Source organism: Hyperolius riggenbachi, chromosome 2 (genome assembly GCF_040937935.1).
Source record: "Hyperolius riggenbachi isolate aHypRig1 chromosome 2, aHypRig1.pri, whole genome shotgun sequence".
In the NCBI taxonomy this organism is placed as follows: domain Eukaryota; kingdom Metazoa; phylum Chordata; class Amphibia; order Anura; family Hyperoliidae; genus Hyperolius; species Hyperolius riggenbachi.
Window position 1 is genome coordinate 238,390,730 of NC_090647.1, and position 20,745 is coordinate 238,411,474.

Genomic DNA, 20,745 nt, shown 5'->3' on the forward strand with positions numbered 1-20,745 from the left:
CAGAGCTTTGTGCTGTAGCTCTGTTTCTACTGGAGACAATCTCCGCTTCTCCTCGCCCCTCTCAGTGAAAGAAGAATGAGAGGGGTGGGGAGAGATGGTGATTGGCGGCGATCAACTCCAGTAGAGGCAGAGCTACAGCGCAATGCTCTGCCTCTACCAGAAAGTGATCCCCGATTTTTGCACCGGGGATTAGGGGGGTATAAGGCCCTCGTTCTGCCGCGGGAATGCGGCGTTTCAGCAATGCTAACATTGCTTAACATAAATAGCAGGTAAAAATAAATATTTTAATAGGCTTCAGTCTCTCTTTAAAGTGGACCCAAACCAAAAATTTTTTTAATCCAAAATATTTAGTTGCACCACTCTGACACATACAAAGATGAATAAACACTCCTTCAAGCCCATGAGCATTTCAGTGCATGCCTTTCACCCTTCTCTTTTAATAACTAGGGTTATACAGATGGAAGCCATTACTGTGTTTGTCATCAGCTACCCTCCCCCTCACAGGGGCATCGTCTATGTGAAATCTCACACAAGCTGAAATCACCTCCCCTGTGACATCATCAGTAGCAGCCTGTGTTTTGTTTTTTATCTCCTCCACCAGTCTGCCGGATTCTGTCCCAGCAATATGAAAGGAAGGGAGGGGCTCCTCCAATAAATGTAAAATATTTTCTATTTTTCATTGTGCCGCTGAAAAAAGGCTGCTATTTATTATTATAATTTAGAAAATAGATTTTATTTGGGTCCACTTTAAAGGGGAACTGAAGAGAGAGGTATATAGAGGTAGTCATGTTTATTTCCTTTTAATCAATACCAGTTGCCTGGCAGCCCTGCTGGTCTATTTCTCTGCAGTAGTATCTGATTAAAACCAGAAACAAGCATGCAGCTAGTCTTGTCAGATCAGACTTATAAGTCTGAACCACTGAAACACCTGATCTGCTGCATGCTTGTTCAGGGGCTATGGCTAATAGTATTAGAGGCAGAGGATCAGCAGGGCTGCCAGGCAACTGGTATTGTCTAAAAGGAAATAAACATGACAGCCTCCATATACCTCTTCTTTAGTTCTCCTTTAAGCCTGGGGGTGGAAATGGGCTTCAAACCTTTCTCAATTGGTATGCTTTACTATGATTCTCCAAGGCTGGAATACAGTGGAGAATTTAAGTGATCCAGCTAACCAGGTCTGTACTTTTTTAATCTGCCTACTATTAGGCCTCATACAATATGTTTAAAAGCCTTACCAATCACAAGTCATCATCAGGGCCGGCCCTAGACTTTTTGCCGCCTGAGGCAAATTTTTAAAAAATTGTCACCGCCGCCCCTCCCCCCCCCCTTCGGGGGGGGGGGGGGCGCCGAGCTGGAGGGGTAGCTGGCAGGACGGGGGTATTGGGCCAGCGGCGGGGAGGGGGGGTCGGACCCCCCCTTCCTCGCCTGGCTCCCCCGTCCTCCGCTCCCCTCCAGCCTAAATAGAAGCAGCCGTATGTGTAAGAGGCACGGGCGGGGAGGACACTCACCTCTTCCCAGCGTGCGCTCCACTGACGTCACTTCCTGCAGCGTCCTGCAGGAAGTGATGTCAGTGGAGCGCACGCTGGAGCGAGGAGGAGGCGAGTGTCTCCCCGCCCGTGCCTCTTACACATACGGCTGCTTCTATTTAGGCTGGAGGGGAGCGGAGGACGGGGGACCCAGGCGAGGGAGGGGGGGGGTCCGACCCCCCTCCCCGCCGCTGGCCCAATACCCCCATCCTGCCAGCTACCCCTCCAGCTCGGCGGGCCGGCTCCCCGCACCCACGGACGGGCGGGTGCCGCCCCTGGAAATTTGCCGCCTGAGGCAAAAGTTTCATCCCGCCTCATGAGCGGGCCGGCCCTGGTCATCATAACAAATTAAAGGATTTCTGTCTATAAGGGTAAGCAAAATAGTGGATGCAGGGCTTCAGTTATGTCTACCCATCCTCAGTGACACATTTTTTTCTCATAGCAGGTCCATGTACTTAACTAAAACCCCAATGGCCACTAATTCACTCATCTTTTATAGTAAACAGAGCTGTGGAGTTGGTACAAAAAGTCATCCGCCTCCTACATTTATGAAACCACTGACTGACCTCAAGTACCCAAAATTGCTCCAACTCCTCAGCCCTTGTAGGGCTAGGGAGTGGGTACAAAAATCTTCCAATTCCAACTCCATAGATTATGAAATCACAGACTCCAACTCCAGGTACTCAACATTGCTCCAACTCTGACTCCTCAACGCCGACTCCATAGCCGTGATAGTAAACATTGCTATCATCTGCTATACCCAGGCAAGAGTTGCAAATACCTAATAGAAAAATCTTAGTACAGCATTCCCAGAGGACCTATTATTTTCAGTACGAAGTCAGCAATGGCAGACACCATACATTTTGCAGTGCGGGTAATATAATGCATATCCATACTATTTTTAAATATAATCATTCAGGAATATACAGTATGTCATACTTTCCTTCCAGTAAAAAAAAAAAAAAAAAAGACTCTTAATCAAGCAATCGGTTTAGCTCCAGAAAGTTTTCAGGGCAAGAAAATATTACATTACACTATGTTATTTGATCAGGTACATCTATCTGTGCTATTTCAGACACCTTGGGAAAACAGATCATTATAAAAACAAGAGATAACATCAGATGTTTCACAATACATATGCTGTACTCACTCCATACATTGCTGGAATATCTGGTTCAGATTTTGTGGTTAGGTTAAAAAGATACGTGCCTGAAATACACTTATTAGGATTACATTCTAGTTTCAGCCAAACTGGATTCTTTAAATTTAAACAAATAAAATAAGATGCACATTTAATATTCTGGCAATCTGTCAGCCATAATGTGAAAGAATTCAAAGCACCAAAATCTCTTCTATCGAATGAGGTAATGCAGAGATGTAGAGGGACTCTGTTTTATGTCTGATGTTAAAGAGGAGCTGTTAGGTATAGGGTCTCAGAGAAAATAAACACATATATCAGTAGCTAAAGATTGGCTGTACTTACATTACATATGCATTTCACTGTCCACGTTTGGATTTCACAGAATTTGTATATAGTATATGCAGAGATAGATGCTCCTGACAGCTCATGGCAGGCTCCATGTTTGTGAAGCCAAATGTGTCTTCATGTCCTGCCTGCTTCTGATCACAGATACACTCGTTCTTGAACAACACGGTGTGCAGTGAATATTAATGAGCCATGTGGCTAGGAACAATAGCTGACTCCTGCAGTGTAGTCTGCCCGAGATTTATCAGTGTTATCACGCTGGACTGATTACACAAGCTGCTGTACCGTCTCATTAGCAGCCGAGGGGAGGGCCCCAGAATGCTTTGCAGTTTAGCTGCGGCTTGCGTCTTTATGGGTCTATAACAGAGGTTAAGATAAGCACACATCAAAGGTAACTGAAATGTTTATCTTCACTAATGGCTTTTGAGCTTCCTTCTAAACTGTTTAACACAGGAGAATAGAGATTTAAATTAGCTTCTGCAGCCTGACAGTTACTCTTTAACCTGTTTTAAACAGTATTAATATGTATTACTGCCCTCTAGTGTCTATTATATAAAGTCGTTTTTTCCAAAAGTATTACTGCACAACTAGCATACTGTATATTCCTTATGTGAACTTATCGAGGAACAGCAACAGTGATTAGCATCTCAGAAATGGTATTTAATTATGTGTGAATATCCATAAACAAAATTGTGGGTGAGACTCAAAGACAGGAACTCCAGGGATTATTTTTATTTAGGGTTTTTTGGTCTTAGTTCAGAATGAGGAAGGAGGATAGGAACACTGTGGTCATTTTTCTTATCGCTGTGTACCCTTTGGAGAGACTTTCCCTTCCTTCCATTCTGTGGGAGGTAAATGGGGCTATAAAAAACGGTAGTCTAAAGGTAACCAGTAATGATCTAATTTTACCGAACAATCAACCTGATATACTTGATGCTATCAGAAGGAACCGGTCAGAAATCATTGATCAGGCTTATAAATGGATTAAAAATTATAACCAATATGATAATTTCACATAGAATCGGTCTGAATCCAATCTGAGACAATCTGGACTATAAGAGGCACGGAGAGAGAGAACACTGCTGCCCACAATTATTCATACCCGTGGCAAGTTACTTTTATTCAACTACCAAGTACTTTTTTGATGTGAAATAACATCGGTGTCTCCCAAAACATAATAAGACGATGTACAAGAGGCATTATTGTGGAAAAACCACATACCCTTCACAAACTGTCACAGTCTCTGGAAAAAGCCAAAGTTCTATACCATTCCAAATAGTCCAAGCTGTTCTAGAGCATCCTAATTAATCTGATTAACTGGGAACAGCTGTTTGTCACAGAACAGCCGTAAGAAACGAAAACGCAGCCGCAATCGGTTTCCTGCCTCGATTGCCGTTGCGCTGCCAAATCAGAATCTCATGTCTGTGGATACCAGGCAGTCCAGCCTGGAGGGTCTCTGCTGTCTTCATAAGAGCAGCAGAGTTCTTTTCATGAAACCTGGTGCCTGTGACCTGTTAGCCAGAGGTGTAAACTCAAAGCTTGTCCAAGCTGATTTCACATTCAGATGTTAATTAACGGAACCAAAAGGTCCTTTTCATACAGGGAGATCCCAGGAAGCTAGTCACAGCTTGACACCAGACAGCCTGGCTGCAGCCTTACCAGGAAGAAATGAGTTATATAATTTTTTGCCTATTTACAGAATACAGTAAATAGGGTAGTTATGAGAGCGGTATCATTGGATCCGTAGGGTCATGCTGAATCTCTTGATACCAGTCGAGAGGGGCCCCTACAACCCAGGTATGAATCTTCTCAGGAACCTGACCCGCTGCCCTAGCCATGTCTGATGTCATATTAATCTGTATTTTCCGACAAGTATGAATCTGTTATCCCCCTAAATATAACATGTATCGTTCATGAGTTACAGCATTTTATAAGTTTAGCCCTAAAATATCTCCGAGGGGATGAAATGTCATCGGTGGGTAACTCAGAGGGGGTCGGCGTTGCCACACCCCCAAACCAGCTTCATCAAAAGCACATGGCCGGCAGGCGGGCCCTCAGTCCTCCAAATTCCACCTTCACGAAAAGCACACTGCCAGCCAGGGGACCATGTGGTTGGCGGCCATCTTGTCTGAGCTGAAACAAAGGACACATGGTTAGCGGCCATCTTGATCGGCCATCTTGTCTGAACTGAACAAAGGACATTTTCTATTTTGCTTGGATTTTAAACTTTGCTGAAACTGAACAAAAGGAACTCTACAAGTTTTCCCAGAACGGACATATTTCCACAAACCCTAAGTATTTTCTCCTTTTTTATTTCATACTGGCTATTAATGTTTCCATAATTGTTGATTTTAATAATTGTCTGTATATATTAATTATTTATATTGCCGTGAATAAAAGACTTCATCAAAGTCATTCACTGTTCCGCTACCCTGCTTATCAGCCGCACAACTGAACCAGACTTCTGAAGAGACGCTACTATTGTTGATATCTAGACAGAATAGAGTGTTAACCATTTTTATTTGCAGGTCGAGAAATAACCAGTTAGTAAGTTCCTCTGTCTCAGAAAACAGAGGTGGTGGCAGTTATACCCTGAAATAGTGTGTAAAGTTGTAATTACCGTACCTCACAGGCTCCCTTCTGGTTTGTCTGCGGCCAATTCCCAACGGTTCCTACGCATTGACTGCGACCAGAGTTCGCACAATCCGTGCGCTGGCACCGTTTGGAAGGCATTTCGCGGTCTGACCACTAGGGCTCCTGTGACACTGTTCTAATCAATTCTGTAAGGAATATATTGGGGTGCTGATGATGTTAGGAATACATGAACATATTTCTTTCATTTTTCTGTCTACTAAGTCTGCTAAAAGCTAGTCTGGCTCTTGAAGGTGTCACCTAGCTCCAGGAAACGGTTAATGGGAGCCTGTATGTACATGTAAATTCTGTATGCCTGTTACAAGCAACTCTGGCTTTGAGGAAAGCTGTGTGTACTGTAGGACACTAGGAAGTGCTTTTGAGTCTGTATGCAGTTCCCGTGAGAGTGGGTCACTAGACCTACATTTGCATCTAAAGAGGACTTCAGTGAATAGAGCTTGGGTAATCAGACAATGGCAGAAGTGAAGTGTTGAAGTCCTTGACACTTGAAACATTTACACTTCTGTTGAGGAAGTGAAGAACTCTAGACTAAGTCAGGAAGAGTCGCTGCACCAAAAGTTGACATGTGTGTTAAACACTATTTCCTTGTGAGGAAATTGAATTATTGGTGGAGGTGCAAACTATACCCTGTAAATCACATCTATGGGAAGGGGGTGGAAATCTCTGCAGACTTTAAAAACGGAGACAGGAAAAAGCCTTAATCAAGTTTCCACCTGGAGTTGAAAGCCTCACTTCACAATCTTTTGATGTATAGACTTTTACCTGGAAATGGAATATGTCTGAGATTTAATTAAAAAACTAGTTCCTCCCCAAGGAAGTTGCAGCCTCCAGGCGTATTTCATAGTATAAAACCGCAGCTAGGATAGCCACAACTTGTAGTTCTTGGAGGTAGATGCCCAGCATAAGGGCGGATATTACATCACGACTGGCTTCAAAATAGCCACAGTAAATATGGAAACTGTCTAGAATAGGATTCTCTACTTTTCCTTTATAAAATTCACAGGAATGACAACGTAGACAGTGCAATACATATGTTATGTAAGTAGAGCAAGTATTTATCTACTTATATAATTTTTTTGTTTTTTCCTGAGATAGTATGGCTGACAGCTCCTCTTTAAAGAGTAACTGTCAGGATGCAAAAGCTAATTTAAACCTCTATTCTCCTGTGTTAAACAGTTTAGAAGGAAGCCAAAAAGGCAATACTGAAGTTAAAAATCTCTCTTACCTTGATGTTTGCTGGACAGCAAGGCTCTGTATTCCCAAGCTCCTAAGGAGGCCGGCAGGACGCATAACAGATACTGCAAAGCATTCTTGAGGTGCATACACACATCAGACCATAGTCTTTGGAAAATGAAAGATCACAGACCAATCTTACCACCCTTCATGTAGTATGAGAGCCATACCTTCCCAGTCTTTTCTATGGAGCTGAACTCCCCATCAGAAAAAATCTTGGCAAGATGCTGCACAGACAGATGCTGTACAGACACAAAAGATCAGTAGCTGCAAAAGATCTGTTCCTGCCAAAAATCCATTCCTGCAAATTGCAATGATAGTCTATGAGATCTGCAGATCATCATACACACATGATTTAACTGACATTCATCTGCAGATCAGATCCACCAGGATGGATTTTCAGATCTGCAGATGAATGTCAGTTAAATCATGTGTGTATGATGATCTGCAGATCTCATAGACTATCATTGCAATTTGCAGGAATGGAGTTTTGGCAGGAACAGATCTTTTGCAGATACTGATCTTTTGTGTCTGTACAGCATCTGTGTGTGCAGCATCTTGCAAAGATTTTTTCCTGATGTGGAGTTCAGCTCCATAGAAAAGACTGTGTAAAGTATGGCTCTTATACTACAGGAAGGGTGGTAAGATTGGTCTGTGATCTTTCATTTTCCAAAGACTATGGTCTGATGTGTGTATGTGGCCTAGGGCTGCTTCTTCTCCCCAGTGCACTCCCTTGGTCCTCCCCTTCATTTCCCTATGCCGCCCTAAGGCTGCTTTCACAGTGGGAAGTTACAGGCTCATGTTACAGCAGCCTAAACTCACAGCACTGAGAAATTAATGTGCTTTTCACAGGGCACATGTTCCCTTAGAGTATACTGCGTGAGTCGCTATTGTTCCTAGCCACATGGCTAATTAATATTCACTGCACAGTAGTGTTGTCCGGATCATGAACCATTAGGATCTTTGATCCTGATCTTTTTTGTGAGTCGAATCATCAGGAAGCAGGGTAAGGGAGGATATGACATCACAATTGGCTTCATACAAGACAGACAAACATGGAACCTGCCATGAGCTGTCAGGAGCATCATCATTCTCTGCAAATACTATATAAAAATTCTGTGAAATCCAAACGTGGACAGTGAAATGCATATGTAATGTAAGTACAGCCAATATTTAGCTACTGATATATGTGTTTGTTTTTTTCTCTGAGACCCTATACCTAACAGCTCCTCTTTAAAGAGAGACTGAAGCAAACAAAAATTGGTATTTTTACCTTCTAGTGCACTTCAGTAGTCTCATTAGATGTAAACCGCCGCAAAACGAGGGCTTTAGACCCCCAAATCCCAGGGGGGCAATCCGGCCGGCGCTTCCTAAAAGAGGCAGAGCTTTCAGCTGCAGCTCTGCCTCTACTGATGTCAATAGCCGCCTCTCTTCATTCATTGAGAGGGGCGGGGGAGATCCGCACGGCGATTGACGTCAGGAGAGGCAGAGCTACAGCAGAAAGTTCTACCTCTCAGGGCAGCACAATCCACGAACAAGATGGTCATGGATGTTTGTCCCGGGATTTGGGGGGGGTCTAAAGTCCTCGTTTTGCAGCGGTAATGCTCTGCACAAGCCTCCCGGGGGCTATCACGAGTCCAGCTCTTGATAACCGCTCCTTACTTGTTTTTTCCACTCCGAGCTGGACTTATGAATACCGCTAAGGAGGTTAATGTGTGCGTTTGATAACCATGACCCATTGTACTGTAACGTACACACTGTACTGTGAATATTGCTGTAAGCCGTGTTATAAAGCCGCAGTTGCACCGCACCCCTGTGAATGGGATCTGGGTGACTGTAAGCTCACAAGGTAACGATTTGCTCACCCTTTGGCAGGCCCGGCCCTAAACTTTTTGCCGCCTGAAGCAAGCTTTAAAGAAATCGCCTCCCCCCCCAAGCCGTGGGTGTGAGGGGCCGCCCGAGCTGGAGGGGTTAGTAGGCAAGAAGGGAGTATTGGGCATAGCGGCGGGGAGGTCAGACGCCCCCTCCCTCGCCTGGGTCCCCCCGTTCTCCGCTCCCCTCCAGCTTTACGCCGCAGGAAGTGACGTCAGTGGAGCGCACGCTGGAATGAGGAAGAGGTGAGTGATCCCCGCCCGTTGCCTCTTATAGCTGCAGCCAGTGACGCAACTTTTTAAAGCTGGAGAGGAGCGGAGGATGGGGGACCCAGGCGAGGGAGGGGGGGTCCGACCCCCCTCCCCGCCGCTAGGCCCAATACCCCTTTCCTGCCCGCTACCCCCTCCAGCTCGGGCGGCCCCCACACCCATGGACGGGCGGGTACCGCCTGAGGCAAAAGTTTCACCCCGCCTCATGGGCGGGCCGGCCCTGCCCTTTGGTGCCTTGGAATTTGCTTTACATTTTGTTCATTAGGTTACAGTTGTCTCTGTAATCACTGTCTACCAATTCTGTATTATGTACCAACATCTATATTTGTCTATTCAGTTGTCTGTATTATTACACACCCGTTTGTTTCTTATCCTATAAGCTCCCTGGAATATGTTGACGCTTTATAAATCAATAATACCAAGCACTGAATAGGACGTTAATCATTTAGGCCTTGATCTCATCAATTAACGGAGATGGCTGTGCCATCGGAACGCAAAACATACAATCGCACACCATCTGCGCCGCTGGTCCCATTTACTTCAGTGAATGGGTCAGTGCTGCGATTCCCAAAAAATGCATGCAGCAGTGTGATAGCGCATATGATGGGAATGGTAGAAGTGATGTCTATGCACTTCTACCATTCTTGCATGTTGCACACTATATGTACTGTGGAATGCGTCCAGCAGCACGTATAGCAGGAACAAGGCCCTATGATAAAATGCGGTGTAGGCAATGCCATCTTATGCACCATAGCAACAAAGAACCCACAGATGTTATCTGCATAGTATGTGTACTATACACTGAAGAAAAACAAATAAGGGGGAAAAAAACAAACAAACAATACCCGTTACAGCCCATAATACAATTCTTTACTTAAACCAGAAGCAGTAAACTATCAAAGTGTTCCTCCAAAACGTATTAGATCGTGTTTTGTTTTTTTTGCAATGTTCTCATAAAACCAAAACAGAGACCACCCTAATACATGCACAGTAATGTACAGAACTGTTCTGCCTTTGCAAACTGATGAGGGTGACATAAGCGCAGAGACTCGCTAGTCTCTACTAACAGAACACACCACGCCCCTCCCCTTTGCATCGTACAGTACTTTCGCCTTGGTAGGGTCTGGCTCAAAGCTGAGAACTTTTTCCCCTTTTTGGAATTTAAATTTAATTCCTGCGAGTTCATTCTTTCATCATGGCGAAAAGCAGGAAAGGAAACGAGACGCCCGCAGCCGCCTCAGCACCGCATAAAGCATGAGTGTGAAGAAAAGACACCACTCCGGAGTCCGCGCTGACTAACCAATCACCACTAGTGTTGTCCGGATCATGAACGATTCGGATCTTTGATCCGAATCTATTTTATGAGTCGATCATCCGAATCATCAAAATGAACGATTCGGATCGCAAAAGGGGCGGGGCCAGGAGCGACACGCCCCCTCTCAGCGGTCAGCGGGGTCCTGGAAGCAGGGATCGCTCTGTTGGATGGGAGGCAGCCTTGCAGGGACAGGTAGATGAGAGAGAGGGGACATTGGGTGCCACTGCCAGATATGTGTAGAGCACACATACTGGCTGCAATGTGCTGCCCATTATAGGCTGGCTGTTCCGTAGTGCTGCACAGTGATCACATTGGAAGCTTTTGGCTCAGCACAGCTCAGTAACTTTGCAGACACTGTGATTGAAAGGCAATATAATCCTCCTGCACTGGGCAGTAAACAGCTGCACTTATCTTCTGGGAATGCTTTCTTTCACTGTGCGACCTTTTCTTTCAAAGTGTACAGATGAGCATATAGGTGAAATATATGTAAAGCATATGACTTCAGCATGTGGGTATTACGTGCAAACATTTCTGCTCTCTGCTCGTCCCTCCTCTGTCCACTCCCTGCCCTCTGTCCATCTTCTCCCCTTCTCTGTGTGTCCACTCCCTCCCCTTCTCCTGTCCACAGACCTGTCCTGCTGTTCATTTCACCCCAAATGCTTCAGTAGTAAAATGATCCGAGATTCGGATCAAAGATCCGGATCTCTTCAATGATCCGATTCGAATCATCCGGATCATTGAAAAGATCCGAACTTCCCATCTCTAATCACCACACAACACAACTATATACACCAATGACCGAGCCACTACCGCCCATTTCTTGCTGACCGACCAATCACCACACCAGTAACAAGAGCAGACACTCCAATCACAGAGCTGAAATCACGCTGACCAGCCAATCCCCACACCAGTAAAAGGAGCGTGTGATTGGTATGTCCTCCTCTTAATGGTGTGGTGATTGGTCGGTCAGCACGAAGTGGGCTGTTGATGTGGCTTTGTCATTGGTGTGTCCTCCTCTTAGTTGTGTGGTGATTGGTTATTCAGCGCAGAGTGGGTGGCCGTGGCTGTGTGTTTGTGAGTGTGGTGTCCTTCTTTCCTCATGCTCTATGCGGCGCTGAGGCCGCTGCGGGCGTCTCGTTTCCTGCTTTTCGCCATGATGAACAAATGAACTCGCGGGGAATGAAATTTAAATTCCAAAAAGGGGAGAAAGTTCTCTGCTTTGAGCCAGACCCTACCAAGGCGAAAGTACTGTACGATGCAAAGGTGCGCTGAGGGGAGGTGGGAGGGGCGTTGCTGGGTGGTGTGTTCTGCTGTGTGGTGTGTTCTGTTGGGAGAGTCTCTGCGCTTATGTCACCCTCATCAGTTTGGAAAGGCAGAGCAGTTCTATACAATTTAGTGTGCATGTGTTGGGTGGTCTCTGTATTGGTTTTATGAGAACATTGCAAAAAACAAACAAAAACGATCTAATACGTTTTGGAGGAACACTTTGAAAGCTTACTGCTTCTGGTTTAGTAAAAGTAAAGAATTGAATTATTGGCTGTAACTGGTATTGTTTTTTTGTTTTGTTTTTTTTCCTTATTTGTTTTACTTCGGTGTATAGTACACATACTATGCAGATAGTGTCTGTGGGTTCTTTGTTGCTATGGTGCATACAATGACAATGCCTACACCGCACTGTATCATAAGGCATTGATCCTACTATATGCGCTGCTCGCTGCTGTGCGCTGCTCGCTGCTGTGCGCATTTCGGCAGCGCATATAGTGTGCGACATGCAAGAACGGTAGACGTGCATAGGCAGCACTTCTACCATCTGCATCATAGATGGCGTGCGATTGTATGTTTTGCGTTGCACAGCCATCTCCACTAATTGATGTGAAGTAAATGATTAATGTCCTAACATGGGGTGTGTAATAATAGAGACAACTGAATATACAAATACGGATGGTACATAATGCAGAATTGGTAGACATAGTGATTACAGAGACAAATGTAACATTAACAAAATGTAAAGCATATTCCAAGGCACCAAAGGGTGAGCGAACCGTGCCCTTGTAAGCTTACAGTCACCCAGGTCCCATTCACAGTGGTGCGGTGCAACTGCCACTTCGTAACACGGCATACAGTATAATGTGTGCATTGCGGTACAACGGGTCATGGTTATCAAACGCACACGTTAGCAGTATTCATGAGTCCAGCCCGGGGTGAAAAAAAACAAACCAGGAACGGATAGCCACCGGGAGGCTTGTGCAGAGCGTTATTCGCAGCGGGTGGATTAACTAGACTCCCAGAGGATGCCGATGTCTGCTGCCATTGTTCTTCCTCTCCACGGAGGCTCTGTATCCCCTGGTAAGATTACCATCTGTCGTCATGACGACAGACGGCGATCTCACTACAGGGTTACAGCGCCACCCGAAGGACAGAGGGAAAACTGCAGCGCTGGATCCCAGGAAGGTGAGTGAGTGCTGGGCTGCTGCAGCTCTCCCTAACAGCATGATTTTTTTTTTCTTGGGTCTAAATACATGCAAAAAAAATTGCACCAAATTTAGACGTTAAAATCTGTAAAGAATCCTAACGCCAAGGTGGTTAGCAGTGACAGTGAAGCATGCTTTCTTTTCATTGACTATGCTTTACAATGTGACTCGACGCGGCTGTAACGTGAGCTATGACTTGTTTGTTCCTGTTGCACAGGGAACACAACGTAAATGTCCCACAGCGAACATGGCCATAGTTATATGTGCAAAACATGATTTGAAATCTTTAAAGCAGGGGTTCAAACTTATGCAGTTCAGCAGTGTTTTGCCGCAATGCGAAATCGCAAGCAGAATAATTTGCTATGGGGTTGCTGTGTTTTCAGGAGGAATCTGCGATGCTGCACAACATTGAAAAAAAGATAAAACTTGCACTATTCCGCACAACACGTGATTCCTTATTGTTGCTAGTTTAGTTTAAGGAACCCAGCAGGAAATCTCATTGGGTTCTCCAATCAAAGCCCTCTCTACAGCACAAAGTGTTGTGATTGGCCGAATAGTGTTTAATACAGCTTACCTGAAACCCAGTTTAAGAGGGTGTTGTCCACCGAATCACGTTGGCTTAATTTCCTTATGAGGTGTGTCTGCTGGGTCCCCTAAACTAGATTATTGCCTCCTTATTGTAATCACAGGCTACTGTAAAAAAAACCCACAATTTAAACCGCACATATGTGGCAAAAATGATTGCAGGGAAAAGTCTACAGTTTTTGCAGACACAAGTATTTCGCTCCCTTAGGCCCCATTCACACTTACAAAATGCTAGTGCTTTGCTCTAGTGTTTTTTGGTGATTAACGCCGGTCACACTTGGGGCGATTTTACGCGATCGCGATTAGCGCTTCTAAAGCACTAAACGCGATAGCCGGGAAATCGCCTGAAAATAGTGCAGAATACAATTTTTTTGTGTTTGTGATATGCGTTAATTGCCGGCGATTAACGCAAATTTCCCAAGTGAGAACAGGTCCATAGGTTATTATTGCACTAGCGCTTTAAAAAGCGCTAGCACTTGAGTGTTTGGCTGAAATCGCTGGCAAAATGCTCTAGTGTGAATGGGGTCTCAGACAACACAAGTGTGGTTCAGGAGACCCAGTAGGAAATCTTTTATAGGGAAAAGTTCTCCAATCACAGCACTCTGCAGCATAACTTGAAGCGTTCTGATGACTGTAAAAATGCATATTTTTTAAGTATGAAAATACTGTACGAGTTATTAAATAAAAACTGTAGCAACACTAAAAACACACCCACAAAAGTCAGATACTTGGAGAGAGGAAAGGCAATGGATCTTATAGAGCCTTCTCCTCTTAGTGGAGTTGTTCCAGTGCTCTGCCCCATTCAAATGTGCTGCCTCTGGGAGCCCTCTGAAGCATTTGTGTCCCCCGAGTGCCTCTGAAGATGGGCGGCTCCGTACTGAGCATACACAGTATGGAACCACCCTTCATTGGAAGCACTCGGCATCACTGTTCTGAAGGTCCTTCTGTGTTCTGAGAGCACACTGCTAAAACATTTGGTCCACAACACCACTGTCTATTGCAGCATTTTAAATGGGATCCTCTACAAGAGAATGCAAAGCAGGTACAGTGTGTAGATAGGGTATTTGCACTTGCCTTCTTTTTCAGCAGACAACGTGGTGGAAATAGCTGTGTATGAGCGGCTTTGTTCTGAGTATGGACTGAATTCTCGCATGCCAAGTACGGAGAAGTTTGTTCACTGACCAGAGCACTGCCAAGAGAGCATATTCAAGAGAGCATAAGCCCATGTCCAAGATGGGTGAGGACTCTGATCAGCTAGATGTATAAGGAGAGCTGTATTCAGAGAGTCATATATTCAGCAGTGGTGCCTGGGAGACATCTCGAGCTCACTCCAACCTGAATTATCGCAAATTCTTTCTGTTTTAGGAAAGCAAACTTATGTTTTTCTTAACATCTTAGTAAGGGGGCTTTTAGGACCATTGTAGTCCCTTACACACCCCAATGCGTTCTGGGTCACCATGAGCTTGCTGGTTAGTCTGTGCCTCTCGGATTTACAAGCCCTACTCCATAGAGCCAAATTAATCCATGCCATGCACTGATGAGGATCAAACAATCCGAAACAGTCTGTATGCATGTTGGATTATTATGGCTCTGTACATATTAACAAGCTAACACATCATTGCATTCCAGCGGTTCTGGAGGTGTGTTTAGCTTCTAAGGGTACAATGGTTAATTTGCATATATTCAGCAGTGGTGCCTGGGAGACATCTCGAGCTCACTCCAACCTGAATTATCGCAAATTCTTTCTGTTTTAGGAAAGCAAACTTTTGTATTCAGAGAACTGATTGTCATTCTGGTACTGAAAAGGCAAGCAAGGCCACACACCCACTATACTATAGAATATAGGTGTTGTAGGGCATACATATGGTTTTGCCGCTGGTGAGTTGGGTGCAGGGTGAGATGAATGACGGTTCTCCCTGCTGAGGCTATAATACCCTCTTTACATGCATATTAAAAAAAATAGTTCAGACCATTAGGTGTAACTATTTATGTTTTTTTTTAATAAAAAAATTTATTTGGGTGCTTTTTGGAGTGTGGGAGGTAAACAGTTAATTTGAAATGTAATTAATTATGCGTTTAAAAAAATGAACGTAGATGTAGTTTTACGATTTGGCCACAAGATGGCCTCAGTCATTTTTTTTACCGTTCTATAAGCGAGCGATCATGCTTACAGGAAGTGAAGGGAGAACGTGAAACTGTTTTTTTTTTTTTTTCTTTAGAAAGATCGCGGCTTCTCATAGAAGCCATTGGTCTTTCTAACGGGGACATAAATCAATGAATGGAAACTGTGTTCCCATTTTATTGATCTCCGGGCTAACGGGGCAGCACGGGAGCACACTTGATCAGCCGCAGGAGCACACCGCAGTCTTTTGAACAGAGCAGCTACGTCCAAAAGGCTTAATTGGTTAAAGAGGAACTTTAGCGAAATAGGCGGGAAAAAAATCTATGCAGTGCAAAGCAGGGCTGTGGAGTCGGAGTCGTGGAGTCGGGCAATTTTGGGTGCCTGGAGTCGGGAAAAAATGTACCGACTCCGACTCCTAATGAATTTGTAACTGTAATTAAAATAGAAAATATGATAAAATGTTCTATTTCTCAGATAATAGTCATTAAAAATAATGTATATATACAGTAATAGCTGTGCTTAGTCCACAAAAATGAAATAAACCAATCAAAATGAGTTACTTGTGCTGCTTCAATAAAGCAGTCCCCGTATTTTTAAAGTCAGATATACATATCTGATTGTGACTGTATATATGATGTGTACACAGGAATCTCTTATATATACGAAATAACATCTATGCTGTAAGAATAAAGCCTGATGTGTAGTCGTGTCACTAATAGAGATGGTCAATGAGATGGAAATAATTCTGCACTGATGCTGATTTATGCAAATGTACGCACTCTCTTTGCTGATGTAATCAAATAATTTGATATGTTATTAAAATTTGGTTTGGTGACTACAAATTAAAGGGTAACTGAGACGGATGAAAAGTAAAGTTTTATACATACCTGGGGCTTCCTCCAGCCCCCTTCAGGCTAATCAGTCCTTCACTGTCCTCCACCACCCGGATCTTCTGCTATGAGTCCTGGTAATTCAGCCAGTCAGCGCTGTCCGGCCGCATGCCGCTCCCACAGCCAGGAACATTCTGCACCTGCGCAATAGTGCTGCGCAGGAGTAGTATGCTCCTGGCGGCGGAGTGTGTGCATGCGCACTACGCCTGACTGGCTCAAGTACCTGGACTCATAGCAGAAGATCCAGGTGGCGGAGGAGGACAGCGAGGGACTGATTATCCTGAAGGCGGCTGGAGGAAGCCCCAGGTATGTATAAAACTTTAATTTCATCTGTCTCAGGTTTACTTTGTTACACAGTAGTACTATACTCTACATATGCACTCCCCACAGAGCTGCAGGGAATCCACTGAGAATGCTGTGCACATTGAACACAGAGGTGTTGTCTGTCACTCATAAACCTTGTTCAGATTGTGCATGAAGAATGTGTAATAGAGGAAGAATCTCCTCATTCCCCTGCAGAGTACCTGCACATCATTCTTACATGTACCCACACTTACATTGCCTAGGGCCTGATAGATGTTCTTTGTTCCGGTTTGTACCTTTTACAAGTACTCTTACCAAGGACTAGTTTTAATCTAAAGGGAATAAATATAGTAGTCTACATATCCTTCTCACTTCAGTTGTCTTGTAAAATTCCTAAGCGTTGGCAGTTAACCTTCCTGGCGGTAAGCCCGAGCTGAGCTCGGGGTAAGCCGCCGGAAGGCACTGCTCAGGCCCCGCTGGGCCGATTTGCATAATTTTTTTTTTGCTGCACGCAGCTAGCACTTTGCTAGCTGCGTGCAGTGCCCGATCGCCGCCGCTACCCGCCGATTCGCCGCTATCCGTCGCGCCGCAGCCGCCCCCCCCCCCCAGACCCCGTGCGCTGCCTGGCCAATCAGTGCCAGGCAGCTCTATGGGGTGGATCGGAATCCCCTTTGACGTCACGACGTCGATGACGTCGGTGACGTCATCCCGCCCCGTCGCCATGGCGACGGGGGAAGCCCTCCGGGAGATCCCGTTCTTTGAACGGGATCTCCGATCGCCGGCGGCGATCGGAGGGGCTGGGGGGATGCCGCTGAGCAGCGGCTATCATGTAGCGAGACTTTGTCTCGCTACATGAAAAAAAAAAAAAAAAATTTAAAAAAAAAAGATTTGCTGCCCCCTGGCGATTTTTTTGCAAACCGCCAGGAGGGTTAAGAGACAAATGTCATGTTACATACTTTTAATCAACAAAATTGTAATATGCAAATTAGAGGAGTCGGAGTCGGTGGAATCCTAAACTTAGGAGTCGGAGTCGGTGGATTTTTGGACCGACTCCACAGCCCTGGTGCAAAGTGAGAAGTTAAAAATAAAGACCAAGAAATGATTGATATACGCCATATCATTTGTTCATATTGTTTGATCCACATCCAGCTTGCATGTAATCCTCTTTACTACTGGCAGACATGAAGAAAAAAAAAAACCAGCACCAACTGTGTGTGTGTGTATATATATATATATATATATATATATATATATATATATATATATATATATATATATATATATATATATATATATATATATATATATATATATATATAACCACACCCTCTAACAATGTAATAGGCTGAAAGGTTTTTGTTTTTTCTATAGATATACACAAGCACAGAGGGAGATACTGGTTGCTTGGCAGTTGGAAACAGCTGTTATTCCCACAATGCAACAAGGTTCACAGAAAGGAAACTCATGACATCACACTGTGGGTAGGGGTTTCACCTCAATATCAGCAACACAGAGCCCCCTAATGGTTTATGCAATAAAAGGTAAAGATTTCTCATGGGAAAAGGAGTATTAGCTACTGATTGGGATGAAGTTGAATCCTTGGTTACTGTTGCTCTTTAAGGGCTCTTTCACACTACAGGCAGCGGTAAAAAGGCTAAAACGCTGCGTTTTGGCTGCAGGCGCTTTGAAGGCGTTTTAACGCCAACACATTACTATCAACTGTAATGAGAAACGCTGCGGTCAGCCCTAAAAAAAGCTCCTGGGAGCTTCAAAACGCAACGCTCCAAAACGCAGTGTTAAGTGTGAAAGGTAAAATGAAAGTCTATGGACTTTCATTTTACATTGGAAAACGCCAACTATGGCCGTGGCGTTAAAATGCTGGAAAAGGCCTCTAGTGTGAAAGGGCCCTAACCGCTTTAGGTCGAGACCAATTTTCACATATCAGTGCTGTTCCCATTTATTCACCAATAACTCTAGTACTACTTATCAAACCTAAGTGATCTATATGTTTTTTGTTTTTTTTTTTGTTTGACAAATTAGGCTTTGGTGTGTGATAATCTTGTTTAGTAATTGCCCTATTTTCTATGCATTGTTAAAGTGGATCCGAGATGACCGTTTACTCATTGCATAATTGTGTTCCTTTCCTATTGTTTATAGGGCATTCCTCAAGCCAAATACTTTTTTGTTTTTATACTCTAATTCCCTATAAACTAAACAAGCCACCCCCACAGGTTTTTTAGAGAGCCAAGACATTTTCAGACAGTAGCAAGGGCTCATGGGAGCTCAGTCTGGGCAGGAGGAGGGGGAGGTATTACTAGCCAGAGATTTCAGAGGCAGAGGGGAGGGATTAGGTTTTTTTCACAGACTGAGTGCTCAAGATGCAGATAAGCTTGCCTCTGTGTAATGTTTACAAACAACATAGCTGCTGTCATTGTATCACAGGAAGAAATAATCATATTCTATTGAAGCTGTTTTCAGCTAGATTTGCTGTGTAAACTATCTAAACTTTAGATAAGATATATAGACAAGTTACTTGTTATAGTTAGTTTTTCATCTCGGATCCGTTTTAGGCTGCTTTCACAGTTAGACGTTACAGGTGCAGCCTGTAACGCAGCCCACCGCACAGCAATGAAAAATGAATGGGCTGTTCACAGTACCCACGTTGCGTTACATTGTAACGCAGTAGGTAAAAACAAAGTGTTGCATGCTGTGCGTTATAAGCGGCTAAGCCACGTTAGATTGTTTGCACATGCTCTGGGGTGTTGGAGGAGGAGGTCTCCCCTCCTCCTCCGCAGCCAGCCACATGGCTAATTAATATTCACTGCACGGTGTGACGTGCAGTGTTTACTTCCTGGAGCGCCGCTCTGTGCGGCGATTGGCTGGCGGGACCACGTGATGCCGCATGCGTCCAAAAGAACGCATCACGGCATCGCAGGACGCATGAAGAGCCGCATAACGCGGCTCGATCTGACGTCCAGCTTCAACCCCACTATGTGTTGCGTTAAGTGCACGTTATGCGACCTTAACGTAGCATCTAATGCAACGTCTTAGTGGGGAAGAAGCCTTAAGGGAAAATAAGGGAGAACATAGAAGAAACGCATTATTTCTCCATTTACATCCATTATAGCTTTACAATAAACAGTGCTAACCAGGGCTGTGGAGTCGGAGTCTGAGTCGTGGAGTCGGAGTCGTGGAGTCGGGCAATTTTGGGTGCCTGGAGTCGGAGTCGGGAAAAAATGCTCCGACTCCGACTCCTAATGAATTTGTAACTGTAATTAAAATAGAAAATATGATAAAATGTTCTATTTCTCAGATAATAGTCATTAAAAATAATGTATATATACAGTATATATACAGTAATAGCTGTGCTTAGTCCACAAAAATGAAATAAACCAATCAAAATTAGTTACTTGTGCTGCTTCAATAAAGCAGTCCCCTTATTTTTAAGGTCAGATATACATATCTGATTGTGACTGTATATATGATGTGTACACAGGAATCTCTTATATATACTAAATAACATCTATGCTGTAAGAATAAAGCCTGATGTGTAGCTATGTGACTAATAGAGATGGTCAACGAGATGGAAATAATTCTGCATTGATGCTGATTTATGCAAATGTATGCACTCCCTTTGCTGATGAAATAAAATATTTTGATATGTTATTAAAATTTGGTTTGGTGACTACAAATTAAAGGGTAACTGAGACGGATGAAAAGTAAAGTTTTATACATACCTGGGGCTTCCTCCAGCCCCCTTCAGGCTAATCAGTCCCTCACTGTCCTCCACCACCCGGATCTTCTGCTATGAGTCCTGGTAATTCAGCCAGTCAGCGCTGTCTGGCCGCATGCCGCTCCCACAGCCAGGAACATTCTGCACCTGCGCAATAGTGCTGCACAGGTGTAGTACGCTCACGGCGGAGTGTGTTCATGCGCACTACGCTTGACTGACTCAAGTACCTGGACTCATAGCAGAAGATCCAGGTGGTGGAGGAGGAGGACAACGAGGGACTGATTATCC

The 20,745-nt window shown here is 44.3% G+C and overlaps 1 protein-coding gene across 6 annotated transcripts in view; it reads left to right on the forward strand.

Moving 5' to 3' along the window:
- The first annotated feature begins 11,409 nt into the window (after positions 1–11,409).
- MSL3 (MSL complex subunit 3) overlaps positions 11,410–20,745 on the forward strand; it is an 85,090-nt gene continuing 75,754 nt past the window's right edge. For all 6 annotated transcript variants that reach the window (XM_068268351.1, XM_068268353.1, XM_068268354.1 and 3 more), the window contains exon 1: positions 11,410–11,616. In XM_068268351.1, coding sequence (XP_068124452.1) covers positions 11,518–11,616 — 99 coding nt within the window. In that variant the 5' untranslated portion in view covers positions 11,410–11,517. The remainder of the gene's footprint in view (positions 11,617–20,745) is intronic.